Genomic DNA, 23841 nt, shown 5'->3' on the forward strand with positions numbered 1-23841 from the left:
GATTCTCCAACGCCTCTTATTGCACCAGAGCAACCCTAAGCAAGCTGCTCATGTCTCTGTTATCCTTCGTCTAGCTTACCTATGCTACCATAGAAGCCGCCAGCCTTATCACCACCGTAGTCTCCTCCAAACCGCCCTCATTCTGGGTTGAATTTCATTTCCAAACATGTCACTTCAAAGATCTAAGAAGAAGAAAAGGAAGAAAAAAAAGTCCAAATCCGTACTCTGCTTGTCCGTTCGCGTTCTGCCGTATCCTGTGAAAGGACGGCAGCAATTCACAATGAAATTTTGTGCTCCATCTGGCTATCTAGAATTGTAAAAAAAAAACTCAAACCTCATCAGACCACAAAAAGAAGCCAGCAGATTACAGATTTCAATTCCTTCTTCATAGCCCATATTTGAGTTAATATTTGAATATTGGGCTTAAATGAAGGAAGGCCCAAGGATGCCAAATTATATGAGGACTTGCCCGAAGCCCAACATCAAGCCCAAGGACAAACTAAAGCCCTTTCAGCCAAGGCATAGACTATGTGCCTATGATTAAAGTGACAACTGACAAAGACCAGTTTCTTACCAGCCAAAAAGCACTTTCTAATGGCATTAAGGTGTAAATACATGATGACTCATTGCCTCTGAAAGCCCTCGGCCAAGAACAAAGCTCTAACAGTCGGGCCAAATCACCTATAAAAGGAAAAAGAGACAACAGAGACAAAGACACTCAAACAACATACAAACTCTGCTCTCAAGCCAGATTTGCATCCAAAAAAGCTAAAACCAACCTAGATTTAGTCTTTTTAGTCATAGTCTCCTTAAAAAAAGCTATATTTTATCTAGTTTAAAAGCTCTGCTATATTCCCCACTGTTGTAGTATCAATTCCCTCATGTAAAACCTGTTTACCATCCATCCCTTTTAGCATACAACCCCTGTAAACTCGAAGAGAAATGGCTGCAAGATGTTCAACCTTACCCGACAATGTGAAATCTTGCCCGAATCTCTTTGTTTGTCCCCTAAATAGTAGATATGTCGCTTAATGTACCTTTCAACATGTATTCAAGTTATTTCCATCTATTTTCTACTTAAGAGTCTCATTTGCATCTGGATCTAGTTAACTTAATAGATATGTTTTCATTAAGAACAACCCGAAATCAAGGACATAGTCTAAAAGGGCTTTTGACTCCCTTCATTCAAACATACAAGATTATGAATTAAAAGTCCTTGTTTACAAGGCAAGAAAAAGAACTTAATGCAAACTTAACCCATCTGTGACAATCCTTTGATAACAAGAAGTTTGAGTAACTTGGAGTGCAAGTAACCACACAAAACACATCTATTTCAACATCTGTTATATTGAGATAACAATGGCACGCCTAGCACTTTATTAATTTTGATTGTGAGCCTCAAGGCCTACAGCTAAGGCCCCACAAAGGCACATTTGAAACTAACTTCAAACTTATCTTGCAGCCTACCAAGCAGCAAGAGATCACCCAACAACCAACACTAACCAAAAGTGCCATTCACCATTGGGGAGCTGTACGAGGGGCCATCCACCTTTTGCCTTGAACAGCCCCACCAATTTGAAAATTTGGGGCATCACTGTAGATGGCTTTGAGCCTAGGAAGAGGGGGTAAGGCGGAGCAGGTGGCAACGGAAGCCTCATCGAAGAGCAGCTGCTTCCAATCCCTTAAAAAAATGTAACTAACACAGTGGGGCGCCTTTAAGCTTTTCAATATCCAAGAGAATGAGAGGGAGATGGGGTCTAGCAGATGAGGAGAGAGAAACCATATGAGTAAGTCAAAACGTATATCATTGGATCAAATTTATGAAAATGGTGCGACAGGAAATACATTATCCTTGTTCTGCAAGTAAATTAAGAAAAAATAGGATCCTAAAACTCTACCTCAAAGCTTGGGAAAAACAGAACCCTACACTGCCAATAAAAATTGTCAAAAAAATATACAGGGGTTGAAATCTCAAACACCCAAATATAGCAATGTTCCTAAAACAATGCTATCCGGCGAATCCCTATACATTAAGATGCTTTGGGGATTTCTATTCCAATCCATTGGAAGCCTTTTGTAGGATTATAGCAACTCTATTGAGGATCCCCATTGAAGATGAAGTCATGTGCCATTTATGCTATCAAGTATCAACGGACATACAACCTAACCTTGTCAAATTACTAATGTCTTCATGCACAAGCAAATAATACAGTTACATCGTTACACAATGTTATAACTCTAATGTTAATATTAATGGACATTATAGTTGATAGAAACGTGTGTTATAACATGGATTGATAACAACACTTGACGAGGCGGTGGTTACAATGAAACGGCACAATCTGGAACCTTCATGTGTCCACAAACCTTGTTCAATGAACCATAACCATCCATTGCAACAAGGTAAGTGTGCAGGAGACATGGAATCATATCACCTGTCATTCGTCGGACCGACTTCTTCAGGCCTCATGATCTGCAGATTAACATAAAATCCCATGTCAGTGGCAAGTAAACAAAACTAAGATTAATAAATTATTGCACAGGGTTTTCACTACTTGGATCAAAATCTATAAAAATTCAATATACACTACCCTCCCGGAACTCAATTTTAATCTCGCTTTGTCTCATGTAACTCAAAAGTCTTCACTCTACTATTTGAAACTCAAAATTCGTTCCATTTTGCCCCCTTGAACTTGATTTGGATCCTATTTTTTCCCCTAAAACTGAATAAAAGTCATCATTTTACTCTATAAAAATGAAAACTCCCTCCACATTGGCTTGATTCTAGGGGTGGAAAAAATTCCCGAAAATCCCAAACCGAACCGAAAAAATCCCGATCCCAAACCAAAAATTTCTCAAACCGAAATTCCCGAAATTTTCGGGATGTTATCCCGAACCAATCCCAAAATTTCGGTATGGGATTCGGGATTGGCTTTTCGATATTTCGGGAATCCCATACCAAACCGAAAATATATAATATTAATTATTATATATATATTTATACATATATATATTATTCTTTTATAATTGATGCTAGTAGTTTCTAATTCATGCTTAGCAACCTAGAATGCCTTACACCTTGCATATTTTTCATGTTCTGTTTGATATTCATGTGGATTTTATTATTGCTGCTGCCGTGGCTGATGATTTTAGAAGGCTTGATTCTTTTGTCTCTCAACAGATTGCAAAAAGAGTTTAATTAATTTGAATTTTGACTATGATAAAAAGAGTCAAGCATGCCAGTGTTCAATTAAATGGTAGTGTGAATGAAATGAAATTCCTAGTTCATGAATGTGTTCTTGAATTATATATTTGAAGAACAATTCATAATTTCATATTTCAATTTGGGATTCCCGATTTGTCCCAAAATCCCGAAAATATTTCGGGATTCCCGAAATTTGGGATTCCCGAAAATTTGGTTTGGGATTGGTCTTCAAATTCTCGTCCCGAAAAATTTCGGTTTGGGATTCGGGATACTAGTTTCGGTATGGTATCCCATACCGAACCACCCCTACTTGATTCTATTAATTCCGTTATGTGAATTTGATTTAGGTGCACCATGCTAATCAATTTCTTTTTTATTTTTTTCCATCTCTGCAACTCAAGCACATAAACCCAAAAAAATTTCCAATGCTTAATATCTTCTTTTAAACTTAATATTTTCTAATTATTGAAAGTTGAATGTTAACACATAATGAAGATTTATAATCAAATTCATTGGCACATGTAGATAGTCTTATTGGCTAGTGGGTCCCACATATATTTCAGGAGGCAGTTTTGAGTTTCAAGGAAAAGATAGAAATGAGTGTACAAGTTAAAGTTGAACAAATTTTGAGTTTCAAGTTGGGAAGTAATGACTTTTGACTTACAGAAAACAAAGTGAAATCAAAATCGAGTTCTAGGAAAGAAGTTAAAAATAACCGGTAGCCTGCAAGCCAAGAAAGTGGATGGAGGCAAGAACATACATACCTCAAGATTACCGCAATTGAAGCCATCGCGAACGAGTTGGTTGATTGCGTCTCTGAGCCTGCAATAGTCCTCAAATTTGTTGTAAATTTGGTGGCAGATTCGAACGTACCCAGTTATAGGTGCAAGCTCTCCATCTTTCGGGTTTTGATAATGTATTTTCACTTCCACACCAAATTTCTTGCACAGAAGTTCCCACAACTTCATATCATCTTCATCACTCAGAACCCCCAAACAGGCCGGCAATCCAACCATCACCATGCTCGAACACATTTCCGGTGGACACCCTAGATTGGTTCCCCAAGCTTCTGCAAGCATCTTCCCCATCTCAACAACAGCATCATGATTCCGGTTCCTGATTCCCTCTGCACCGCCTTCGAATCTGTTGACAAACTCCATAACCGAAGGAAGAACGAGATAGGGACTATAATCCCTCGTCCCAACCCAACCGGTTTCTTTGACCAATCCGTTTCCATAGTCATGAGACACAACAGGATGATGCAAATCTAAATGTGTCATAACTGATTTCCTGCAGTGCAAGAATGCAACCGCAGGCGGGCAGAAAAACCACTTGTACAAATTACCTGTGTAAAAATCCGCTCTGATTTCGTTCATGTCCACATCTACACACCCAACAGCATGAGCTGCATCAACTAAAACTTGCTCAACACCTTCTTCCTTGCAAATTTTAACCAATTCCTTAACCGGCATCACAAAGCTTGGCATGCAAGTAACGTGATCAATCACCGCCAGTCTCACTCTCCTCCCAATACCCTTTTCTCTCCTCAAAGCTGTCTTGAATTCACTCACGATTTCCTCGTTTGAAGTCACCGGAAAATTAAATGGAACTTCGATCGCATACCCACCAGCGCGCAAAAAATAGGCCTTGATTGAGTTCTTCACCGCCCCATAAGTGCAGCGAAACATGATGACAGCATCTCCTTTGTCGAATTTCCCTTCCACGAAAGACCATGCCGTCTGCTTCAGGACTATAGCAACAGCAGTGCTGACATTATCCACAATGGAGACTTCCTCCACATCTTCTGCATTTATGAGATCTTTGATTACTGTTCTCGATTCAAGTATCCTATTTGGAAGCTCGTTCAAGTAGAAGTCGTCGGGCTGGCAGAGCAATTTGAGCTGCCATTGGTGCAAGGAAGAGATGACGGAGGCAGGGCAGCAACCAAAGCTGCCATTGTTGATCCTGGCAATGCCGGGAGCATGGTGGGAGAATTCAGATTGGATTTCGGTGTCTGTGATGAAGGAAGAGGGTTTCGGCTTAACGGAGACTTGGGTTTGGGTGTCATTATGATTAAGGTTACGGTAATGGCGATTAGAGGGTCTCGAAATTCGGAAGGAAAGATTGGGGCAGAGGAATCGAGGAACATAGTAACGGAAAAACATGATAATCTTCTCCGCCATGACCTCCAGGAGTAAACTCTCTTAACCACTAAAAAAATGGTAGCAAATGTTCAGGCAAGAAACTAAGGGCTGGTTTGGTATTGCTGTGCTTTGAAAAAAAGCTGATTCTGCTGTGCTGTGAGAATAAGCGGCTGTGAAATAAAGCAGCAGAGTGTTTGGTAAACTTTTTTGTAAAAGTGCTTTTGAAGAAAAAAAACAGTATTATAGTGTTTGGTAAACTTTTATGTAAAACAGATGTGAAAAAAAACCGATTTTTCAAAGCTGGGTTTTGCAGCTTCTTGTTTTTGGCTTTTTTTCACCCAAAACTGTGAAAAAAAGCTGAAGCTGAAATGTTTACCAAAGACAAAAACAGCTCTCAGCTTTTTTTGATAGCAGTTTTTTTCAGAATCACCTCAGTACCAAACCAGGTCTAAACACGATTAAGGCTCCTTAAACTGCTGTCGAAAGTGTCTTTTTTTTCTTTTCTTTTTTTTTTTGCGGTCGATGATCTCTCACTCTGTCATTTTCCTACTTAATAATTTGTAATATCCTTGGGACGCTTGATGTCTTATTGCTTGTCTTGACTAATGACTATACACATGACAAGAGCTACAACCAAATCATCAGTTGTTTTATGTATGACATCGAAGGGATTTTAAATTTCAGGGCTCGTTGAACACTACTTTGGAAAATGGCTAATTTCATTTTATGATAATCAAAAGCACTTCTGACGAGTCACAACGTTGAGGAAAAAAACTGGAATGTGGTTAAAGTACTTCCTAATGTTCTCAGAAGAAGTTCAGCTTGAAGCACTCAGAAAACACTATACTTTTAGCAGAACTTATGCTTTTACCAAGAGCACTTTCAACACAAACGCTTATGAGCAGAAGTAATTAACTAGTTCCTACTCGGTCATCTTATTCTCAACGTAGTTAGATACGTGTAGATTCCTGCGGCTGTGCTCATGCTGTCTCAATGGTTGTCATGACTCTCTTGATAGTGACCAACGACCAAACTCACTTGTTTTATTAGCATGTGTACCAAACTTGTGTGTTTTGCTTGAAATTTTGGACCTTGGTAGGTTTTAAAAAGATAGAAACTAACATATTATTACATTGACTTTTGATAAGGCGATGTTCTAAACTTCTTTTAATCTACAAAGAAGAAGATTCAAACTTCAAAATAGGAGGTTGCACACGTTGTTCTAACTAACACATCTGTCACTTAGTACTACAGTCTAATGATGTTCATCTTCATTTGTAAGTGAGAGGTCTTAGGTTCAATTCTCGCCAAAGGCGAATTTGAATCATATTATTGCTAGCTCCTTGTGAGGATAAGCTCATCCCCCTCTCCCTTAGTGTAGATAATATCGTTTGTTAAAAATAAAAAATAAAAAAAAACAAACTCACACATCTAACCCACAATAACATACTATTATATGAATAATTTGGACATGAGGTTTACTAGGCCAAAACGTCCACCAAATTGAGAACAAACTCAAAGAGTCGAACGAAACTAACGACTGCGGACGTAGGCCAAGTCGGTTCCAACCCCGTTGACCGAAAATTGGCATAACATGTTAGATTTTATTCAAAGAATAAATGCACATTTGTAGATATTAAGCCGATAGATACAACATTTTCTGATATTTTTGTTTTATTGACAAATGATAGAATATCTACATTAAACTACAAGGATAGATTCAAACACAAAACCTTGCATGCAAAGGTCGATGTTTTCTGATATTCGTGGTGCTTGTTTTGATAGATACAACGTTTCCATTTGCTTTAGGTATTGCCAATAATATTTCAAGCTTACACCTATTCTTATTCCACTTTGACCTCCCATCACTCTCAACTTTTTCTTTTCTAAACATGATATGCAAAATGACTCACCTGCGAATCATCTTGATCGTACCTAATAATGATCCTATATTTCAAATCCATATCGGAACAAGTATATACTTTTAACCACTCGAGTCATAAGTCGAGGACCACACAACTCTACTATTCTAAACTACATCAAAGAGAATTCAAACTTGCAGAGGAAAGCACACAACTCTTGCCAACTTGACCACGCCCGGCTTTGCGTCAAAGGTTTCTACAAAGAATTTGTACTTCAAATGTAAGAACAGAGTGCAAACTATTGAGAAAACATAGGCATAACTGCGCCAGCCGCCAATTGGTGTAGGGAGAAAACAAGATGTGGGGGAATAAGAATAAAATTTCAAGCTCAAAACCCCTTGAAGAGAACGGGAATACGAAGAAGTGGAATCCAGAGGAATACGAATAATATGATCGGACCAAAAACGAACACAAAATCGGAACAAAATCAGCATAACCGAATAACAGAAGTGGAGACATTGGAGACCAATCTTTCTTTGCCTTACCTTCTAATATTTCAACATCCTAAGACAAGTTACTTTTCGGATCCACAGCATATTGTGGTCCATGAGGAAACCCTCCATCCAAGACTTCTTTCTCGAGCTGCAAAAATTTCACCACATACAGCATGCCCTAACTAAGTCATGGTCAGGCTCAACCGTTTCTAAAGAGTCTTATTTCGATTCAAGTTTTATATTTTAAATTCTAGGAGATAATTAAGCATGCAAATATCGATATAGTCATTAAACATTTACAACAGCAACAATTCCGACAGCATTCAACAGACAGCTAACATGTCCAGGAAACCAAAAACACCAAAAACCATGAAGAAATTTGTTTCTGCTTTGACACATGCACTCAGCAGTTTATTTTTCTAATAGTTTAGGGATTAATGGTACCGAAACCATTTGCTACTATTGAGGCATGCAGGCGATGCAGATATAGCCATGGATGTTATTCATCAGAAGAGCTTCTTCGGTCCTTCATTGGACTACAATATGCAGAAAGTTACATGTCAAAAAACAATTTATTAATAATTAAAACATGGTACCAAATAATAGAAATAAGGCCCCCTCCTTGCATATCATAAACTGCATATACATCGGGCAAGAATTTTATACACAACAGAACTGTTAATCTACAAGATTCATACTACATTGAGGTTTTCCATGGATGTAAACATTTTCTACCTATATCACCACATTCTAAAGGGGGCAGGTGGGAGGAGTAACCTACTTCCACGGCCACTGCAAGTTGAAACAAATATCTCGACCACCGAATCAAGAAACGCCAGCTAACCATAATAAAACTTCTGGAAATGGTTGTAAGAGCACTTGGATTCATCACAAGATTTAACTGAGCATTTCAATCACAAAATGGGAGGACAAGAAATCCTGATTACCATACATTTCTAACTTAAAAACCATTAGAATGGGTGAAAGCAGAGCATACCTCATCAGCTATAAAGTTGAGCACAAGTGAACCCCTCAGAAACAAGTTGATTAATTGCGTCTCTGAACTTGTAATAGTCGTCAACTTTGTTGTACACTTGATGAGAAATTCGACAATACCCATTTATTGACTCAACCTCCCCATTCTTGGGTGGTCGGAAATATATGGGAACTTCAACACCAAACTTCTCCCTCAAATGTGTCCTTAACTTGTGAGTATCCTTCTCACTCAAGATCCCCAAACAAGCAGGTAACCCAATCATGATCATGCTGGCACACATCTCCGGAGGGCACCCGAGATGCGTTCCCCATGCCTTGGCCAACATCTGCCCCATCTCAACAACGGTCTCATGATTCCTCTTCTTGATGCCCTCAATACCGCCTTCAAACCTATTGATGAATTCCAAAACCGAAGGCACTACCAATTGAGGGCTATAATCCCGAGTCCCAATCCAAGCACTTTCTATAGCCAACCCATTACCATACTCATGAGAAACAACAGGATGGTGCAACTCTGGACACTTGGGGGACTTCCTACAGTACAAAAACGCAATAGACGGCGGGCAAAAGAACCACTTATGCAAATTACTTGTATAATAATCCGCCCCAATTCGCTTCATATCGACATCAGTGCACCCGATACTATGAGCAGCATCTACGAAAATCTGGTCAACACCCTCTTCCCTACAAATCTTAACTAGTTCTTCAACAGGTATAACCACACATGGCATTGAAGTAATATGATCAATCACAGCTAGCCTAACCCTCCTACCATTAGCCTTCCCTCTCTCCAAAGCTTTCTTAAATTCAGCGATAATTTCATCATTTGATTTCAAAGGAAAAGGCAAAGGGACTTCAATCACATACCCGCCGGCACGCGTCACGTACGCCTCAATCGACTTCTTCACGGCGCCATAAGCGTAATGAAGCATCACCACAGCATCCCCTTTGTCGAATTTGCTCTCAGAAAACCCCCAGGCCGTCTGCTGAAGCACGATGGCGGCGGCCGTGGTGGCATTGTCGACGATTGAGACCTCGTCGACGTGGTCTGCATTGATGAGCTCCTTGATTATGGTTCTGGATTGGTAGATGCCCTTCTTGAGCTCGTTGAAGTAGAAATGGTCGGGCTGGGCGAGATATTTGAGCTGCCACCGCTGCTGGGCTTCGATGACGGAGGCGGGGCAGGAGCCGAAGCTGCCGTTGTTGATCCGGGCGACGTTCGGGTCGTGGTGGGAAAATTCAGCGGCGATTTCGGGCGCGGTGATGAAATTGGGGGAAATTTTGGGTTTTTTAGAGATGTGGGTTTTGGGGTCGCCGTTGAGATGGTGGTCCGGCGAGGAGGCCATTTGGGGATTTGGGTTTGGGGAAGTTGATGATGGAGCCGAGGAAGAGCATGAAACGTTTGAGAGAGAGAGAGGAGTGGTTACTTCGAAGGCTTTGGGAGAGCCAAAGGGGCAAAAGAGAAATTAAATAAAACTTGGGTGGGTAAATTGTAATTTACTTTGGCGTGAAATTTAAAAAATGGGACAAGTGGGGGTGCATTAGATGTGCCATTAACCGAATTAACGAATCAGGTGGCGCCAAACAAGACGCACTTCGCTCGCTCGATGACTCGACTGACCATTTCCAGTTTGTTTGTTTTCACTCCGTGACACGCACGTGATTTATATACCTTTTAGTCGTACAATAAAACTCTTGGGTAAAGGAGAGGACACCTTTTTAAAAACTCGGTGAAGAAAGGGACACTTACAATCATACACTAATGGGTTATTATATAAAATAGTATTGAGATTTGCATGATCAATAGAAATGGTTCTTAAAATTGAAAATAAATAGAAATGGTTTCTGAGATTGTCCACCATCCATAATTTTGGTCCTCCCGTTAAAAACTCTTTTGGCAATTTTCAAAACTTCGTAACTCAATCGATTTTTAACCAAATTCGACACATAGTATATCAAAATGAAGATAAGAAAGTGTAGAACAAGATTATACCTATTTGGAAGCCCGATGATTGCCGGAGATGGCAGGAAATAGCCTGAAAGGTGACTGGTCCGCGAGAAAACTGGAAAACTCGCCGGAAACTGAGTAAACTTTAAATGCTCATAACTTCTTCAATACTCAACGAAATTGAGTGATTTAAAAACGAAAATCATACTTCTCGTCGACAAAGAGAATGGTATCTTTCTTTACTGCTAATTCGTTGTGATTTGGCTGGAAAACTGCTCGAAAGTGGCTAACTTGAAAATAGTTAGCCACTTTCGAGCCGTTGTCCAACCAAACCACGGCGAGTTAACCTTGGAAAAAGGTATCATTCTCTTCGTATCGTTAAGAAGTATTATTTTGTTTTTGAATCACTCAATTTGGTTGAGTATTGAAGAAGTTATGAATGTTTAAAGTTTACCCAGTTTCCGGCGAGTTTTCCAGTTTTCCCACGGACCAGTCACCTTTCATATTTTCCTGCCATCTCCGGCAACCATTGAGCTTCAAAATAGGTATAATCTTATTCTACACTTTCCTATCTTCATTTTGATATATTATGGGTCGAATTTGGTTAAGAAACGATTGAGTTACAAAACTTTGAAAATTGCCTAAAATAATTTTAACGGGAGGATCAAAATCATGGATGGTGGACAATTTCAGGGACTATTTGTATTGATTTTCAATCTCAGGAACCATTTATATTGATCATGCAAATCTCATGGATCATTTTGTATAATAACCCTACACTAATTATGAATTAACTAATATGCGTATAACTTATAAATATATAAAGGAAGGCCAAACACAGCAAAAAAAATCCTAATCTCAAACACCAAAACACCAGTCGCCGCTTCCTCGACGAAGGAAGACGTCGCTTCAAACTGAAAAGAGCACCCGAACCAAAAACTAGATTTAAGAGTATTGCGCATAATCAATGCACCAAGAACCGCAGCATCCACAACCACACCTACAAGGGAGGTCACAAAACGTAATAGTAGGAGAGGGAGGGCAAAGGGGGTGTGTAAAACACCCTTGTTTCAATGTGAATCATTCCACACTTCATCCAATTTTTTCGGCAAGTTAGTTCGGTAATGCACTGTAAGTGTTTTGTCTAGTGTCAAGATAAGGCCTGACACTCCGAGATCTAATTCATGATTATGGGTTGAAAAAGATAAGGGGGAGCAAAGAAGAGGTAGGAAAGCAGGGTGCGATGGGGCGAGGAAATGGGACTGCCGTTGAGTGGGCAATTGAGTGAGGAAAAGAGAGAAAGTTGAGACCAAAGCTCAGATGGTTGAGACGAGACTCAAATGTTGAGACAAAGCTCAGAAGGAGGCATAGATAAAAGAAATAAGGAGGAAGAGAAAAAGAAAGCAGAGAAATCAGGAGGATGCCACTGACCCTAAAATCAAAGGTTAGGACCGGCGGGTGTGGAAGGCTAGCGTTGCTTTCTTACCTAGAGAGCACCAGCTAGGGATAAGTAAAAAAATTGGTTACATTATTTCAACTGATAGTTCTCATGAATTTTACTGCGTAAAGTCGGATTATACCAAATTACATGAAATCTCATATTTTTTGGATGCAACCAAAATACATTGGAAAAGAGATGCATATCTGATACTTAAGTGTTTCTCATATATTCGAATGTTGATACAAGGTGGGACAAGTAAGAGAGACATGAAATGAGAATTTCCTTATTCGGTTTTACATTATAGTGGGGGATCTGCATCACAAAGTGGAGAAATTTTTTATTATAACCGGAACACGAATGATACATTACGTGTTTTTATATAAGTGATGGAAAATTATATTTTTTAAGTTATTAACTTTTTACTACATATATTCCACAATTTGTATAATAACACGTGATGTATCATCTTGTGTTCCAACCATATTAAAAAATCTCTCCACAAAATGGGACAAGTAAATTGGGTTGCATTCGGTTCGAGTTGGGTCCCAGATCTTTTTCAAAACTGACAGTTTATTTATGGGGTGGTGGCCTGGCAAACGGATCGTGTCTGTCGTGTTCGTGTCGTTTTCGTGTAACACCTATTATCTTAACGGGTCGTGTCGTGTCACATCCATTATCTTAACGGATCCTTAACAAGTCGGGTCACTTTACCCAACGGGTAAAGTGACCCGACCCATTATGACTCGTTATGATCTGTTAAGAAAAAAAAAATTAAAATTTGCACATACCACACATTGCCACAGAAATATTACTTCAAAACATAAAACATTTGTCGTTTAAGTACTATATCTACACTCGAAAATAAGAGCCTAATAAAAAAATAATACATACACTACTAATCTATTACACGTATTAAATGTGCAAGGATAAAGAGTTTTTGTTCTCAAAAGTTTACACCTCCATTTACAAAATCTTCAATTTACATCGATCATCATGAAATTGTATTGAAACTTTGGCTTGATCTATTGCCTTCAAGAGTTATGTTGAAGATGTTTTCAGTAAGATTTTCCACGTCAGAACTCTCTTCCGCATAAACTAAGTATAGAAAAACCAAACATTAAAAATCATTCAAATTATGAGAAGTTTACCAAAATAATAATACTATACCATATAAAAATATATTACCTCATTTTCCAAATAGTCAATCTCGTGTGCACAACAAAGCTTGAACTTTTTCTGGTAACAATGAACTACGATACTGATCTAGTACTCTACCCCCAATACTAAATGCAGATTCTGATGCAACAGTTGAAATGAGAATTGTTAACACATCTCGTGCTAACTGAGAAAGTATCGGATAATGAAAACACTCCATTTGCCACCAAGAAAGAAAATTGTTAAATTAATGTATATAATTATTAATATTATAGTTGATTCATACTTTTATTAAGTATATAACATTAGATTTTGTGATATCCACATCCACTAGTGTAAATATTTTAAATTGAAGATCAAATTTATTCTTTGTATTCATATAGGGTCAAGGAGTGTAGCTGTAAAAAATCATCAAAATCGGAGTTAAAATAACTGTTAAATCATGATTTTTCGTTTATAACCGTTGAAAAATTTTGTCCCGTTGCTTGATCCCTGAATGTTTGTTTTTTGCAATTTTTTGCTGATGTGATCTCGAAGCATATACAAATAAGTTGACGGTTGGTGAATTAGCAGAGGAAGATCAAGGTACTGGTAGTACAGAGGTGATTTTAATGTCGCTAAGCAAAATTTGTTTCGGCAATACGATGAAATGTTGTTGGTTACGGACAATTAATTTCCTTAACCATTCGATTTACGAGCCGAAGCTCAAGAAAATTGTGGGGCAATGTTTGGACCCAAAATTACACCATCGGTAATCGAGGCCGTTGAGTAAGCATGATTCTAGACCGTCGGATAAGAAAGTTAAGATAATTTTGTTTTGAGATAATATTATGGTTTTTAATCATAATAATTATCTTTTAATTATCTCAAATTTTCTTATACAAAATAAATGGGATAAAAATCATAGTCCCAATGTAGAAGCAAGTAGAACAATCCAATTTAATTTGGATTTGTTAGCAGTGTACCATGTGGATTAGAGCAACTCGGCTTGGGATCTTATCACATGGCATAGCATGGATCTGCAAATTTTGGATAATGGTGAATAGAAAGCCTAAGTAGGTTAGGTTGATTGACAAGTAGTCAGAAATGAATTTTAAATGGTTTGAAATTCATTAAATGGGATCAGGATGTATGGATGAGTGATAGAATTATGACAAGAAAAGAAAGCCTAACTAGGTTTTTAATTATGATGGGATAAGTCAAGATGGGCTTTTATCTTGTTTGGAAAGCCAACCATTTGGATGAAAGGTTTCAGACTTTAGAGGAACATGGAAATAGTGACGTGAGGCAGCAGGAGGTTTACCATGCATGAAGAGATAAAAGATTATGATGGTGGGACCGAATATCCTTGGCAGGATGCTAAGAGTTTTAGTCAGATGACAACACTTGCAAGATTTGGAGATAAAATCACAGTATATCAGGTTGCTGCAAATGAACACGTGGCTTCAGTTTACGTGAGATGGTATGACTAAAGCATGGGCTTTGGTTTCACATCCCGGCCCGGGGCGGACCACTTCCCGGGCCCGCTCCACCACCGTAGCACGATATTGTCCGCTTTGGGCTTACCATTCCCTCACGATTTTGTTTTTGGGAACTCACGAGCAACTTCCCAGTGGGTCACCTATCATGGGATTGCTCTAGCCCCCTTCTCGCTTAACTTCGGAGTTCCTACGGAACCCAAAGCCAGTGAGCTCCCAAAAGGCCTCGTGCTAGGTAGAGATGTGAATATACATTTAAGGATCACTCCCCTAGGCGATGTGGGATGTCACAATCCACCCCCCCTTAGGGGCCCGACGTCCTCGTCGGCATATTTCCGGCCAGGGATTGGCTCTGATATCAATTTGTCACATCCCGACCCGGGGCGGACCACTTCCCGGGCCCGCTCCACCACCGTAGCACGATATTGTCCGCTTTGGGCTTACCATTCCCTCACGGTTTTGTTTCTGGGAACTCACGAGCAACTTCCCAGTGGGTCACCCATCATGGGATTGCTCTAGCCCCCTTCTCGCTTAACTTCGGAGTTCTTACGGAACCCAAAGCCAGTGAGCTCCCAAAAGGCCTCGTGCTAGGTAGAGATGTGAATATACATTTAAGGATCACTCCCCTGGGCGATGTGGGATGTCACATTTGGCCTGCGTAACGTAAGTTGCTTTATGAGTTTGAAAACGATTGGATTCTGTAACAGGTATCCAACAAGTGTCAGCCACCAAAGCCAGTATAGCAGTACCATAAATAAAAGGTAACGTGCATCATTCAAGTGACCTTCAATTCAACACACAACTGCCCTGTGCAAAACCTCTCAAACATCTTAAGATCTTTTTTTTTTTTTTCCGCCAACACACCTTAAGTTTGGATAAACAGCACTGTGAAGGCAACCGGCGAACATCTTCAGTTTGGATAAACAACACTGTCGCCGTAGAATCAGCCGTTCCCGAAGTACCTTCAGTTTGGATAAACAGGATTGCGTTGAGGCCGACTGGTTATCTATCCAAGTCTCGGTCGAGAAGGATTTTCAAATCCTTATTGGCAGAGGTCATCTCATTAGCCTTCTTGGCGAAGTGAAGTGTTACCAGGTTACATCCGGCACCTTGAGAGCCAAATTTGATATTGAACTTCGTAGAACTAGCAGCTTTGTCTTCAGGCTCGAGAATCCAAAGGCCGAGATTTGTTCCTTCCTCGACCGCAGTCCCAAGATAAAGAAGTCAGCAACGCGCTTAACGCAACATCAACAAATTTTGCTCCTCGACCGAGCTCGGCTGAAGAGTTGGCACGCCCCGCATTCAACCGAATGACGTATTTAGCTTATTAGTTACTCGGCCTGTGCGCCACGTAGGCTTTGTAATTTTTGGGGTCAACAGTATCCCATCAAAACGATAGATTGACTAACACTTAAGAGTTTATTTATACTTTCATTAAGTATAACATAAGATTTTGTGATATACACTTGTGTAAATATTTTAAATTGAAGATCGAATTCATTCATTGTATTCATATAGGGTCAAGGAGTGTAGCTGTAAAAAATCATCAAAATCGGAGTTAAAATAACCGTTAAATCGTGATTTTTCTTTTATAACTATCGAAAAGCTTTGTTCCGTTACTTGATTTCTGAATGTTTGTTTTTTGTGATTTTTTGCTGATATGATCTCCAAGCATATACAAACAAGTTTGACGGTTTGGATCGTTGAAATTAGTTTTAGAGAATTCGTATCCCATCAAAACGATAGATTGACTAACACTTAGAGTTTATTTATACTTTCATTAAGTATGACATAAGATTTTGTGGTATATACTTGTGTAAATATTTTAAATTGAAGATTGAATTCATTCATTGTATTCATATAGGGTCAACGAGTGTAGCTGTAAAAAAATCATCAAAATCGGAGTTAAATAACCGTTAAATCGTGATTTTTCGTTTATAACCGTCAGAAAGTTTTGTCCCGTACTTGATCTCTGAATGTTTGTTTTTTGTGATTTTTTGCTGATTTGATCTCAAAGCATATACAAACAAGTTTGACGGTTAGGATCGTTGAAATTAGTTTAAGAGAATTCGTATCCCATAAAAACAATAGATTAACTAACACTTAGAGTTTAGTTATACTTTCATCAAGTATAACATAAGATTTTGTAGTATCCATTTGTGTAAATATTTTAAATTGAAGATCGAATTCATTCATTGTATTCATATAGGGTCAAGGAGTGTAGTTATAAAAAATCATCAAAATCAAAGTTAAAATAACCGTTAAATCGTGATTTTTCGTTTATAACCGTCGAAAAGTTTTGTCCCGTTACTTGATCTCTGAATGTTTGTTTTTTGCGATTTTTTGTTGATGTGATCTCAAAGCATATACAAACAAGTTTGACGGTTAGGATCGTTGAAATTAGTTTCGGAGAATTCGTATCCCATCAATCAAGTTCCAATGGTGTGTGTAGTGTGTGTGTATATATATATTTATTAAGTAGATTTAAATCTATTTATTTTGTACGTATAATTGACTGGTACACGGAATATTACATCACATGTGTCATTATAAAAATAGTGAGATATGTCATATGTGTGATAAAAAGTTAATAACTAAAAAAAAAAAAAAATTTCTCACCACTTCTATTAATTTTCATTTTTCCCTCTCTTTTTTGTTTCCTTTTCAACTTTTTCTTATCATTTTCACTTTTCCCTCCATCATCTTTCCCTAATTCCCTCACTTTTTTATTTCATTTTCAACTTTTCTTATCATTTTCATTTTCCTTCCATTTTTCTTCAAAAATGGCGGCAGGAATGGAATGAAATCAAATCAAATTAATCAATGGATGCAATGCATATGCATCAATGCATCATGCATATTAATTAATAATTATTATAGTTTTTATAAAATTTAATATATATTTATATAATTATTATAGATAGTTAATATTTTGGGGGTATAATTATTATAATTATTATAAACTTTATAGTTAATTTAATATATATATATATATATTTATTATAATTTTTAGGGGTATAAAATTGTTAAATTAATTTATATAATTATTACAGTATTTTTTTAGGGTTATAAAATTATAAAAATAATATTCTGCTTATCGTGTATCATGTTACCCACGTGTATACCCGAATCAACCCGTTATCTTAACAGGTGCTTATCGGGTTACCCGATAACGACCCGATTCATTATCATGTCAACCCAAACACCTGTTAATTTCGTGTCGTGTCGTGTCGGGTTATTGGGTCGTGTCAGGAATTGCCAGGTGTAGGTGGTGGAACCAACAACAGCCATGTGTGCCACGTGGCAAATTATTACTATCTGACATAATATGGGCTACTGACCCAAAGTAAAAATTATGTGGGCTTAAATTTATGCCCGCGTGCAGTCCGTACAGGTGTCGATGTCTTTTATGTCTACTTGAATTGAGTTCTTTTGTTGTATTAGGCTCCGAATACAGATGGTATACTACATATCATTATATAAGTAGGGGAAGTTTTATTTTTTACGTTGTTAATTTTTTAATTCAAGTATCTCATCACGAGGAGACTATGACATCATTTGGTATAAATAATAGGTTCAAAATGAAAAAAATTAAGATTAAATTTGGAGATAGAAGATCTAATACTCTAGAATATATTACAATTCTCTTCGGAATGGTAGGATTAGAAGGGAGAAGTTTTTTTCACTTATAATTCTCTTCTAATCCTATCAAAATAAAAAATAATTCTTGTGTACCTTCATCCTTCAAACATGCTTTGAATTTAGAGGGATATCAATTTCAATCAATTCTCTATACGAAACAAAGTCTCAGTACTTGCTTCATGATGCTGTTGAATTTCTAACAAAAAAAATCATTCTTCTAACAAAAGTGCTAATAAGCAGAAGTGTTTCTTGTAGAACGACTAAGGACTTTAAGAATCAAACTCCAATGTCTACTCCTATAGGAGATGAAAACAGAACAGTTTCAATTCCGTGTTTAGAAACTCTAGTAGGGATTTTCTATGTTGCTCGTATCCGATATTCTAGAGAGTTTTTTAATCGTTAGATCTTTAGTCAAAAACACAAAAGTCAAGATCTAACTGTTAAAAAGTTTAAAAGTATAGCATCATAGAATTTAAATGAAACTTGCATCGTGTTTCAATCGAATTACGGGTTCAAATCAATTATTTTACAGTGTGAAGAAGATTCCAACTATTTATTTCTGAATGCATATTAAGCTAAGAGTAGTGTTAGTAACAATTCATATGGACTTCTTAAAGGGACACCTCATCATTAGATATTTTTATGTTTTAACAGCTGTAATTTGGTTGTAACTAATCCCTGTTATTAGATGCTAATCTAGTGGTCATTAGTTACTAAGTTTATTTAGCAAAGTGTATATATACTCAGTTGTAATTTCTTCTTCATTAGGAAAACTTGGTTGTAACTAATCCCTGTTATTAGATGCTAATCTAGTGGTCATTAGTTACTAAGTTTATTTAGCAAAGTGTATATATACTCAGTTGTAATTTCTTCTTCATTAAGAAAACAGAAATACAGAAAGTATTCTTTCTATCTCTTCTAACTCCTTGCTTTAAACCTGTCCCTTTGATGCCAACTTTTGTGCAAGCTTCCTTCATTATTTTCTATCGTAGCCTCGCAGCCTCCCTTCACCACACAAAGAATCCATTCAGAAAAGAAACCAAATATGCTGACGCATTACTAAACAGAAATCGAAATGGTTATCAAACGGGACCAAGCACAAGAGAAGTTCTAAGCCTCACCTTGGTACACTTCTCCATCTTGCAGATGGCGCGGACTTATTTTCTTAACCGGTGTTGGTAGAATCTGATCCTTTAAAAGATGGAACTCTTGTGTTACAGGGACAGAATCAGACTGAAAAGCTGGGGTGGGCTGGGACTTGGGGATGGGGATGGGGGTGTTTGCAGCAGTTTTAGGGCAATCCTGAGGTTCTGCGTCAACAAATATCAAATTCAAAGAAGTTTGATGAAATGCAACCACAAAAATTGAATTTGGAATCATTAAAAGTAAGGTTATGAACTTCTTGGGCACAAATGATTTGTATATGCTTACTTTTATCATGTATTGCTTGATCTTCAAGCAAGATGCCGAGACCAACTGCTTCATCTGATCCCGAACCTATCTTCTGCTTGACTCGCCTTGTGCTATACACATTCCGCACAGAAACTTTATCCTCTTCAAGTTTTCCGACCTGACACATTAATTTGCAAGATCGTTGTGTGAGATTACGGAAAATTTTCAGATCTCCAAGATTACTCTTCTTTTCGGAAACTTTCGAGAAACCAAATGGATTGCTGCAACGATGAATTATAAAATGGATATTGTAGAAAAGATGATAAAAGTAGTACTTTGACAGAACCGGCACTGGCAATGTTGGTGGCGTTAACAGGAATTTTGTTCTCCTCCCAGAGCGTATCGAGCTGCTTTCTTTTGCAACTGTAGAAAGATATAAACAAACTAAGTGGTACATATGGAAATGCAAGGATCCAGCTGTTTTATACTAGGGCTTGTACGCCTGTTTTGTTCATTGGGAGACCTGCATTTTTCATTTTCTTCGTTGGCGATGCATTTAAACTTTTAACCGAGCAGGCGTTAACCAAAAGGACTCTCAATGATAATATCCTAGATTCACATTTATGGATATAATACACACACACATAACATAGATAGATATATACACTTGAAAAAAAACTTTCTAAACAAACAGAAAACTAATAAACATCTCAGGTGACTGAAATTGAACTAGTATTACATACAAACTGCAGTTTATACAAATTTTTTTTCACATGATTGGTTGCATTTGTTAATCGAACGTAAATGAAACATAGAGAGGGAAAGAGATGAGACCCTGAAAGACGTGTCTGAGGAGCAGGATCAGTTCTGATGCTCGTCTCACAGCGACTCTCAGTTGTTTCTGAACTGCACAAGAAAAACGCCGCGAAAAAATAAAAAAACCCACAATAAGCAACACTGCCCAATTTGTACGCATAATTTTGTGTCATGGTAACAAAAAGAATCCACAAAAACTTCACAAACATAACCAAATGCAATTGCAACCCAAGAAACCTGATTTACCTCAAAGGGTGCAAAGAGTCGAGAATTTTCACCAGCATCTCCATATTCTTGAACTCTCTAGAGTAATTTCCGCCCCCAGTTTCCTCCACATAATTCCCAACGCTGCAAATGAACAAAATTCAACACCCAAACGCCATTAACATGTAAGAATTGATGACAGATAATAACCCAGTTGCACAAAAACTTACTCTAGTTCGACATGCTTAGAAGACCCATCAGCCAGAGCGCAAAACACATGCAGTTTATCCTCCATCACAAGGCACTTGACCCGGACCTTCTTCGAACCCTCTTCCAGGTTCACGTACACGAATGCGTACTGGTCTTCGAGCTCGTTCCATCCCTCAATACCCACTTCATCTACAAACCCAAAACAAGAATCATTGGTGGATTCTTTGGTTTTGTTTGCATGTTATTACAACGCAGAGAGCGTGAGTGACACTGTACGGCTAGTTTCTATCTTGGGATGGAAGCAATCCTAATCTGCTGCGTGCGCTTTGGGCTAGAAGTTTTGGACACTCAAAAGGCCCAATTGCTGAACCCTGGCTTAGTCTTCTCGATCCCGGAAGGGGTGAATAACCGTGGCTTGAAACCAGTTGTTTCCTTTTTTACCAAAAAAAAAAAAAAAAAATCCATGGCTTAATTTTGTGTTTAGCTAAAACGAAAATCAATTTGGAGCAATTTAGTACTACAGAATCTAGGGATGGTTTCAGTTCGGTAATTGAACTGAAAAGTGATTACTGAAAACTGAACTAAAATATTGGAATAAGAAAAATTAAACCAATCGTGAACCAAAAATTTTGGTTTACCAAAAAATTTGTAATCCAAAAAAAGTAGATTTCAGGTTTGGAAAACCAAAATCCCTTGGGCCAAATTCGAAAATCATTCCTCAATTCTGAAATTCATCCCCACCAAAAATTTAAAAAACCCTTAATTTTTCCCCAATTTAAAAATAAAAAATCCTAAATCATGAAAGAGAGAGTGAGTGAATTGCAAAGAGATATGGAGAGCAGAGAGAGACGGACATTAACGGTCGAATAGAAAGAATTGGTTAAGAACTGACGGAACTCTACGTTGGCGGCTAAAACGAAGAGAGAGAGGTGGTCGATGACTAACTGATAGAGGAATGGGTGGTGGAGGGTCAAGAGGGAGAGAGTTTGTGCAAGCCGGAAATGGAAGATGAATTTGGTGGGACTGGGTAATGAGTTTTACGGTTTGTGTTGCTAAAGAAGTTGAATGGGAGGTGTGGTGCGGTGTGGTCTATGGTGTGCATTTACGTATTACTAATTTTTTGCGATACACCATTTCTTTGACATAGCACAAAATCGAGTACAGTGGCGTTCTAAGATTTATATAGCCGACCCTACTTAGTAGAATAAAACTTTGTCGTCGTTGTTGTATATGGCTCATACAAGTTGGCCAGGCATAATGTACAGGATGAAATGACAAAAATTGTGAACGACTTGACTATTGGGGGAATATTAGCATAAATTGAAAGTTTAGGATGCTCAAAATCAAATTGAAAGTTCAGAGCAAAATGGAACAAGGTCTGAAATTCAGGAGATTCAAGGGCTCCTGCTAAGAGAAATTGCTCCTTAGACGCATCGTGTAAGAAAGACAATGAACTTTTATGCAACAAAAGCAGGATTCTTAGTCCTGCTAATTCGATACTCGAAATGTTACGTCCATTTCAAGGTATATCTTACATCAATCGAAATATCCATCATGGAATCACTCCTCTGTAACGATTAACAAACCCGACATAACTTACTTAGAACGACGATACAACCTTCACGAATCTAGTGCTACTTTCCCTTGTCATAAGTAGCTATGTTTTGGGGCTCGCACTCTGGACTAAACAACCGAACCAGCAAAGCAGTGGATGAGCTCACAGATACCGCTCCACAAGCCGCCCACCGAAGACTCCTTGGAACTGTAATTCTCGGACCTGCAAATCACAGAAACAACAACACACAAGCCCTGACTTTGTGTAAATACAATAGAATGGATAGTATTTACAGCTACAACGAGGTATTCAACATGGAAAAACAAAGCCATCCGAAAAAGCAAGTTTGTCTAAGGCTTAAACTTAGCATCGGATTATTATGATAAGCACATAACATTGAGTTGAACAGAGAAAGCATGTTGATAGAACAAACCGTAATGCAATCTGCAAAGGATCCAGAATCCCAATGATCCGCCAACAGTGAAAACACCGGCAGTCTGTCTCATCAATCTGGAACAAGGTTTGCAATCCGACCTCATCAACTCGCCATCCGAGAACCCTAAAACCTGCCTCAACGCCATCGGTTCTACAACTTTCTGCTGCAATTCAGAGCTTCTTTCTCACACCTAGTAATGCTATTGGCCTTAACCCACTGAAAATTGTAACAGCCTAATTCAAAAACAAATTAAAAGTAAGCTAAAGGGTCAAATCAAATGCAACCATAACAAATACCATCTTGCTTCAACCACTTGTATATTGCACAAAGCTTCTAACTTCATGCATACCCATTAGTCACAAGCACAAAAGGGTTTAACCCAATTAAGTATAATCTGAAAATTTAAATCTATATAACAAATGTACGCTCTAATTGAAAAATTATCTCATTGCGGCAATTTGTCGAACACCTTCTGTGCATATTTCCCACAGGGCAGTTTGAGAAAAAGCTTGTATAACACTAACACAACACAAATCCGATGGCATTACAGCGAAGGTGGTGTAGGGAATTACCCTTTTGGACCTTTGGGAGGAAGACAAGGGTGAAGATTGATCGACAAAGTGGGGGGACTGGGGACTCTCAGTCCGGTACTAGATGTGAGACGAAAAACCAAAAAAAAAAGGAAGAACTGAAGAGGAGGGCTGCGTGCTGGGAAATGGGCTCAGCTTGAAGTGGCTTGGGCCGGGAGGGGAGTGTGCTTTTCTTTTTCCTTTATTAACGGGGATATTATGATTCAATTTCGGAAAGAAAAAAAGTTTGAACTTGAGTGCAAATAGGAGAGTACGATGTTTTAGACAATTTTG

At 38.2% G+C, this 23841-nt stretch overlaps 4 protein-coding genes across 10 annotated transcripts; all 4 read right to left on the reverse strand.

The window, feature by feature from the left end:
• Positions 1–1934: 1934 nt before the first annotated feature.
• LOC137744132 (putative L-cysteine desulfhydrase, chloroplastic) lies at positions 1935–5419 on the reverse strand. The gene is made up of 2 exons (XM_068483997.2): positions 3970–5419; positions 1935–2473 (listed from the first exon to the last, which is right to left on the reverse strand). Exons 1-2 carry the CDS (start codon positions 5386–5388, stop codon positions 2432–2434), a joined length of 1461 nt encoding a protein of 486 aa, XP_068340098.2. The 5' UTR covers positions 5389–5419; the 3' UTR covers positions 1935–2431.
• Positions 5420–7966: 2547 nt separating this feature from the next.
• On the reverse strand, positions 7967–10135 carry LOC137745486 (putative L-cysteine desulfhydrase, chloroplastic). 5 transcript variants are annotated; one of them, XR_015954494.1, is made up of 3 exons: positions 8703–10135; positions 8487–8562; positions 7967–8241 (listed from the first exon to the last, which is right to left on the reverse strand). XR_015954494.1 is itself a non-coding variant. In XM_068485442.2 (2 exons), exon 1 carries the CDS (start codon positions 10045–10047, stop codon positions 8707–8709), a length of 1341 nt encoding a protein of 446 aa, XP_068341543.2. In that variant the 5' UTR covers positions 10048–10135; the 3' UTR covers positions 7967–8241; positions 8703–8706. The 5 variants fall into 5 exon arrangements, 1 of the variants encoding a protein (XP_068341543.2); XR_015954493.1 differs by having other exon boundaries at positions 8441–8562; XR_015954492.1 differs by having other exon boundaries at positions 8487–8606.
• Positions 10136–19216: 9081 nt separating this feature from the next.
• Positions 19217–21389, reverse strand: LOC148692199 (uncharacterized). Its single transcript, XM_088682060.1, has 7 exons — positions 21008–21389; positions 20820–20921; positions 20592–20663; positions 20093–20180; positions 19797–19935; positions 19487–19675; positions 19217–19370 (listed from the first exon to the last, which is right to left on the reverse strand). The coding sequence occupies exons 1-7, from the start codon at positions 21070–21072 to the stop codon at positions 19342–19344; spliced, it is 684 nt and encodes a 227-aa protein (XP_088538186.1). The 5' UTR covers positions 21073–21389; the 3' UTR covers positions 19217–19341.
• A 918-nt stretch (positions 21390–22307) lies between these two features.
• LOC137746205 (40S ribosomal protein) lies at positions 22308–23836 on the reverse strand. Of its 3 annotated transcripts, none has more exons than XM_068486281.2 (3): positions 23551–23836; positions 22976–23194; positions 22308–22764 (listed from the first exon to the last, which is right to left on the reverse strand). In XM_068486281.2, exons 2-3 carry the CDS (start codon positions 23121–23123, stop codon positions 22622–22624), a joined length of 291 nt encoding a protein of 96 aa, XP_068342382.2. In that variant the 5' UTR covers positions 23124–23194; positions 23551–23836; the 3' UTR covers positions 22308–22621. The 3 variants fall into 3 exon arrangements, with proteins under 3 accessions (XP_068342382.2, XP_088537180.1, XP_068342381.2); XM_088681054.1 differs by having other exon boundaries at positions 22976–23211; positions 23448–23836; XM_068486280.2 differs by having other exon boundaries at positions 22976–23211; positions 23551–23834.
• Positions 23837–23841: the final 5 nt, after the last annotated feature.

This window comes from Pyrus communis, chromosome 12, assembly GCF_041283825.1.
Source record: "Pyrus communis isolate YQ-2024b chromosome 12, ASM4128382v1, whole genome shotgun sequence".
Taxonomy (NCBI): domain Eukaryota; kingdom Viridiplantae; phylum Streptophyta; class Magnoliopsida; order Rosales; family Rosaceae; genus Pyrus; species Pyrus communis.

Bases quoted from the DNA above. Each gene is read 5' to 3' on its own strand.
- LOC137744132 (XM_068483997.2), bottom strand. From the start codon at position 5,388: ATGGCGGAGAAGATTATCATGTTTTTCCGTTACTATGTTCCTCGATTC. The intron at 2,474-3,969 runs GTATGTATGTTC...GTTAATCTGCAG, and splicing joins TCAATTGCGGTAATCTTGAG to ATCATGAGGCCTGAAGAAGT.
- LOC137745486 (XM_068485442.2), bottom strand. From the start codon at position 10,047: ATGGCCTCCTCGCCGGACCACCATCTCAACGGCGACCCCAAAACCCAC.
- LOC148692199 (XM_088682060.1), bottom strand. From the start codon at position 21,072: ATGGAGGATAAACTGCATGTGTTTTGCGCTCTGGCTGATGGGTCTTCT. The intron at 19,936-20,092 runs GTACTACTTTTA...TTAATGTGTCAG, and splicing joins CCAGTGCCGGTTCTGTCAAA to GTCGGAAAACTTGAAGAGGA. The intron at 19,371-19,486 runs GTGAGGCTTAGA...TGTGTGGTGAAG, and splicing joins AGATGGAGAAGTGTACCAAG to GGAGGCTGCGAGGCTACGAT.
- LOC137746205 (XM_068486281.2), bottom strand. From the start codon at position 23,123: ATGGCGTTGAGGCAGGTTTTAGGGTTCTCGGATGGCGAGTTGATGAGG. The intron at 22,765-22,975 runs GTTTGTTCTATC...TGTGATTTGCAG, and splicing joins CCTTTGCAGATTGCATTACG to GTCCGAGAATTACAGTTCCA.